This window comes from Trichechus manatus, unplaced genomic scaffold (assembly GCF_000243295.1).
Source record: "Trichechus manatus latirostris isolate Lorelei unplaced genomic scaffold, TriManLat1.0 scaffold00031, whole genome shotgun sequence".
NCBI classification, from domain to species: Eukaryota; Metazoa; Chordata; class Mammalia; order Sirenia; family Trichechidae; genus Trichechus; species Trichechus manatus.
Window position 1 is genome coordinate 21,060,871 of NW_004443967.1, and position 6,000 is coordinate 21,066,870.

Here is a 6,000-nt window from a genome sequence, read left to right on the forward strand (position 1 = left end):
TTCAGCCCTGTGCGTGGTACACAGTAACGCTGACGCATCTTCCTCGAGAGGACAGACCTCGGCGTCTAGCTGGCTTTCAGAGCGGTCCTATAGACGTCTGTAGGACGTTTCCCAAGTTCATTTTTACAGAATTTTGACCAGACAAAGACTGAGAGATGTCCACCTGGCCTTCCTAGGCTCTCCCTTTGGTTTCCAATGACAAACATGACTTAAAAAGCGCACTATCATTAATTTTTTGTTTTTACACCTTACGCTGTACCGTTTGGCCCCGGGTCGTCTCTGGCCAGTGCCTCTTCCCCGCCCTCTGCTGTCCTGGCCGTCTTCTCTCTAGCTTGTCCGTGTCAGCCTCGATGGCGCAGTCCCTGACCACGCACTCGTACGAAGATGTGGGGCTTTTGCGTTTTATTTTGCTCACCCTTTTATTGAATGTAAGACACAGACAAAAACGTGCGTGTGTCAGGTAAGTGAGCAGTTCTCTGAATTTTCCAGACTGAACACACCACGCAGCCAGCACCCCGAACAGTTCACGGAGCAGCATCAGAACCCAGGGTCCCTCCTGTGCACACTTCCTGTCACCCCCCACCCCCAGAGGTTCCATAGTGTCCCACTGAGAACCAGCCCACCCGTGACAGGAACTAGGGAGTCTGTGGTCCCTAAAACTGTGCCAGCTCTCACTCTCTGAGGCCACTGGGCTGAGAGGAGAAAGGAAGGAGCCTGGGCCGAAGCCCCGGGAGACTTTGCTGTCTCGGGTCTGGGTGTGGCCTGCGGGAGCAGGTGGTCTGGGTGCCAGCTGGTCCTCTTTCCTCAACAAGACAATGCCAACCTCAGCCACGGGAGGTGGGGGAGGCACCCAGCCCAGAGAGAGTATCCCCTGTGTAGCCCATCTTCACAACCCTGCCAGCTGGTTATTGGGGGCATTGCCTGTACAGAGCTATCACTTAACTGAATACAGAATGATTCCTCTTTGTTATCTGCTCTAAGTGTTCTTGTTTGATGCTGCTGTGGTCTTTGTTTTGAATTCCTATTTCCTTCCATTTCTAGGTCCCCATATTGAAGCCCATGGACCTTATGGTAGAAGCAAGTCCTCGACGAATTTTTGCAAATGCTCATACATATCATATAAATTCCATTTCAGTAAATAGTGATCATGAAACGTATCTTTCTGCAGATGACCTGAGAATTAATCTGTGGCATTTAGAAATCACAGATAGAAGTTTTAGTATCCTTTGTCAGGTGGCCAGCTTGGCGTTTTTCCTAGGGTTGTTCTCCGGGTAGTTAATTTTCCTGTGCAGCGTGCTCCTGCGTCTCAGACTCCCATCTTTTAAATATGGTTGGCTACATGATAACCAAAAACCAGACCAAACCCACTGCCATCGCGTTGATTCCGACTTACAGCAACCCTGTGGGACAGAGTAGAAGTCCGTAGGGTTTCCAAGGCTGTAATCTTTATGGAAGCAGACTGCCACGTGTTTCTTCATGGAGCAGCTAGTGGGTTCAAACCACTCACCTGGTTAGCAGCGGAGCATTTAGCCGCTGTGCCACCAGGGCTGCAGTCTGCTACATGATAGCTTGTAATGTAAGTTCTCTGTGCAGTTTACAGTGTTGATCACTAGAAACACAAACTTCTTCGTATCTTTGGAAAAGTTCTCTGTATAATGGGCAGGCTGAAGTCCAGAGCCCCCATTGTCCACCTGGCTGAGTTAGAGGCCATTTGAATAGCGTATATTTGAAAATTCAACACTGGCGTGTTTGTGTGTGTGTTTGATTCTTTTTGATTTGTTAATAGATAACAGAAAATATCAGCTTAGATTAGAATGGAGTTTAATTTCCCAACCTGGAAAGTGACAGATCGTGGAGGAATTGTGTTTTAGAAGATGATAGGTTTAAGGAACAGTGAAAGAAAAGTTCATCGTTTTTAAACGTTTGAAGATAATGGTATCATTCTTAAGATGTAAATTTGAATATGGCTGGCTAATCACAGATTTTTTTTAAAAAAAAAATGATTGACTTCTCCAGAAAATAAGAGAGCCCTGTGATATGTGCATATCAGGTAACTTCCGCCAGATTTTCCCGCTGTTCGGAAGTAGACGATTTAACCTCTGGTGAGCTTTGGCGAGGACCAGGCAGGTGCTTCTCCTTCTTTTACTCACATAAGATCTCAGGAAATGAAGTATGTGTGGCTTCTTAAATTCTGCCGTTTCACACTTAGTTTTGGTTATTTCGAGTCCTTTTACTTGATTTGGTTACTTCATTTCTTTCCATCCTCTGTGTAGCCGTTGATAGCTGGAAGGCATCCAGTCTCGCAAGTTCCAGGCTGTGATCGCTTTTGGGAGAGAGACTCCGTGCCGGTGGGCTGACTCGCTTCTGGCTGGGACTCCGTTTCTCATCTTTCCTTGACTTTGAAAAGTTTCCCAAGTGAAGAGGTTTATACCTATGGCTCGTTTTCTCTCTATTTTCCTAGACCTCTGTTTTATAATTATTCCTTCTGATAATACATAACCATTTTAAGCAAAACTCAAATAATACAGAGAAAGGAACATCCTCCTCCTTAACTTCAGGCTGGAGGAAAAGGTTGTGGACATTTTGATGCGTCCTCTTCCAGGCCGTGGATGTAAGCAAGTGTGTCATTTTCCCCCGGCTCACCCCCGACACGGCGGCTGTGGAGTGCCTGGCACTCCTAGAGCTTCAGCCCTGTGACCTCAGCAGGGTGCCAGCTCTCTCGGAGGCTGCTCAAAGATTCCGTGGGTGCTGGATGCAAACCTCTTTAAGGCACAAGGCGTGGGCGAGGTGGTGGTCAGCCCCGATTCTTAGCCTCTTTTTCTCATTGGTATATTGTGACCCTTCTCCCCTATCAGTTGTTCACTTTGTAATTACATAACTTTCTGCACCCATGCTCCATTATTTTAATTACTACTCCCTGGAGTTACATTGTTGCCAGTGCGTCCCTGTGGATGATGAGCAGGGCTCCAGGGAACGTCAGTTGCACACATCTGTGTGCACATGTGTTGAAATAGACCCCAGGAACTCAGGTCGGATTGAAGTGTGTACACTTAGGTTTTGATCCGTATTCTGGGGTTGGTGGCCCGTCTGGAGGGCAGCTGATCCCTCCTCAGTCAGGCTATGAGTGCTTGTTTTCAGCAGAAAAAACTTTTCAGCTTTATGAGGCCAAAATTGAGACCATTTTTCATTTTTTGATGACTGCTGAATTGGCATATCTTTTCATTAATGTCCATTTTTGTGACTTGCTCTCTGACTGTCTTTTGTCATTTTCCTTTCCCCGTTGGGACGCTCACTGTTTCCCTCAGTCACTGCGGAGAGCTCACAGCCAGGGCGTCCTCTGGCGGTCCCAGCTTTTGCTGCTGTGTGTTTATTTTGATCTTTTGCCCCAGCGATCTGTATCAGGTGGCCTTCCCTGTAAGCAGGATTGTGAAACACACACACTTTCAGGGATTTACCTGTATCCGTTCACTTTTAAGTGCCTTTAGTCCACTTCCATGTGAAGATGGACCTGGTTGCCCTCCGCACAGCCCCTCCGATCGGGGCCTCTGGTCCTGAGGCCGCTCCCCACTCAGTAGACGGCAGTGCTGCTGGAGGCCCCCCTCGGTCCCCACCACGGTCACGGTGTTTCTGGCTTAGCTGCTCAGCGCCACTCACCACGTGGAGAAAGGCAGACCCACCCTTTTTAATAATGCAGTATTTTTCATTATTCTAATACAATAAATAGAAACGAATCTTTGACAACATCTAAGATGTAAAACGGTACAGCAGGCACCCCTGTCCCCTCATCACCCCGTTTAAGGAACACCGCGACCTCTGCCCCCAGCTGCGTCCTTCTCCCACCAGGTGACCGCTGTGAGGACGGGATCGTCTGCCTTCTTGTAAGCAAGTGGCATTGTCAGACTCGAGTCTGACAGTCCTCTGGTTGTGAGGCAGATCTCAGGCCACGTTTCCATTTCTCGGATTTCTGGTGCGGTTGAGCGTCTTTTCATACGCGCTGCCCTCCGGTGCTGTGAAGTGTGTATTCAGGGAAGCGAGGAAAGGGGGGCATTCCATGTGGCAGTTACAGCAAACAGTACAAGCGACTTGGCTCCCACAGATTTTAGGATGATGCCTGGCTGGGCAACGTTGGGATTAGAGGAAAGAACCTTTTAGGATGACTGTATTCTAGTGAAGAGCCCTGGTGGCGCAGTGGTTAAGAGCTTGGCTACTAACTGACAGGTCGGCAGTTCGAATCCACCAGCCACTCTTTGGAAACCCTATGGGGCAGTTCTGCTCTGTCTTATAGGGTCACCATGAGTCAGGATCAACTTGATGGCAACAGGTTTGGTTTTGGTTTGATTGTCTAGTGAGAAATTATAAGGACTTCAGCTACATACATCAGTGCCTGAGGAATGGAAAGGAAATGGATGTCGCCGGCCAAGGAGTCCCTTTGGATGAGGCAGTCAGTCCTGGACAATGAAGTCCCCCTCCACCCGTCGTTCTCTTGGCGCGGGTCGGTGCCATCTGAGTCCCATCAGACTCAGCCTGGCTCCTTCACACCGTGCTGGATGTTCACAACCCTCGTCACACCGGCCGGCCGCTCCTGCTCGCGCCAGCAGAGTGTGCCGCTCAGACCACAGTCACACCTAGCCGGCAGGTGGTGATCTGGCGTGCGGGCACTGTCCTCCGCGATCTCCGACCTCCAGGTGGTTCTTCACCTCGGCCTCGCTGTGCCCTCATGAGCCAGCGCTGGCGAGTGCTCTGCTGGCCCCCCCCGTGGGCTGTCTGCCCAGCTCTGCCCCTCCCTCCGCTCAGGGAGACCTCCAGGCTCTGAGCTCCCTGAGCCTGCCCAGTACCCACACCGAGACAGTTGGGGGGCTCACCTTGTCGTTCCGGGTCCCTTGCCGTCTGGCGTCCGGTGGCCTGAGCCTGTGTTCCATGAGGTTTGTCTGGTTTTCAGTTGCTCCAGGTGGAGGCTGTGTGGCCTGCTCTTCCAGCGTGACCACAGTGGGGTTCCACCCATTCTTGTTTCTCTAGCTGAGTGATTTCTGTATGTGGTTTTCTCCCGTGGGTTTTGGGGTGATTGTATATTGTTTTGGGGGAGAGGCAGGGTGGTTTGTGTGAGCAGGGGTTGAAGAGAGCCCGTCTTACAGATCTACGGTCGGTGGTCACGTCCTGGGAGGCAGCCTCCGGGGCCGATGCTCCTCTGACTGCTCAGAGCGGGCTCTGGACGTTAGAGAAGTGAGAAGGCAGAGTCTCTCGGAACTCGGCTTTTCTCGCGTGTGTGATTATTGAAGGATTGGAATGGGAGTCTGTGGCGGTGGGTGCTTGCTCTTCCAACTCACATCACCAGCTCTGTATCAGTCAGTCAGTCCTCATAGTCCCAGCAGCAGGATCACAGCAGTGTTTGTTCTGGGGTTCAGGCTCCCCCCTCAGGCGGTTGCTGCAGCCTCATCCTTGCATGACTGTAAATCCTCTTGCCTGATTCTCGTCTGTGACCTGATACATGTAATCCGCGTTCTAGAGATTTAAAGCTTGACATCTCACCTCTTAAACCTCATTTGCGCAGATTATTTCACATCTGCTGCTTGATTGCATGTGCACTAATTACAAAGCCAGCCCTCTTTGCCTTAACGACTCACCCAGACATCGTGGACATCAAGCCTGCTAACATGGAGGAGCTGACGGAGGTGATCACAGCGGCCGAGTTCCACCCGCACCAGTGCAACGTCTTTGTCTACAGCAGCAGCAAAGGCACCGTCCGCCTGTGCGACATGCGCTCCTCGGCCCTGTGCGACAGACACTCTAAGTGTAAGTGCCCTGTGGTGCTCCGGTACCTCATGAGGGCCTGGTTTGCCAGGCCGCGGCCCACCTGTGAGTGCCCTGTGGTGCTCCGGTACCTCGTGAGGGCCTGGTTTGCCAGGCCGCAGCCCACCTGTGAGTGCCCTGTGGTGCTCCTGTACCTCGTGAGGGCCTGGTCTGCCAGGCCGCGGCCCACCTGTGAGTGCCCTGTGGTGCTCC

At 51.1% G+C, this 6,000-nt stretch overlaps 1 protein-coding gene across 2 annotated transcripts in view; it reads left to right on the top strand.

Moving 5' to 3' along the window:
• The window catches only part of PPP2R2D (protein phosphatase 2 regulatory subunit Bdelta), a 39,121-nt gene that overhangs the window by 23,997 nt on the left and 9,124 nt on the right, over positions 1-6,000 (top strand). For both annotated transcript variants that reach the window (XM_023730063.1, XM_023730062.1), the window contains 2 exons: positions 1,042-1,219; positions 5,626-5,790. In XM_023730063.1, the coding sequence (XP_023585831.1) occupies positions 1,060-1,219; positions 5,626-5,790 (325 nt within the window). In that variant the 5' untranslated portion in view covers positions 1,042-1,059. The remainder of the gene's footprint in view (positions 1-1,041; positions 1,220-5,625; positions 5,791-6,000) is intronic.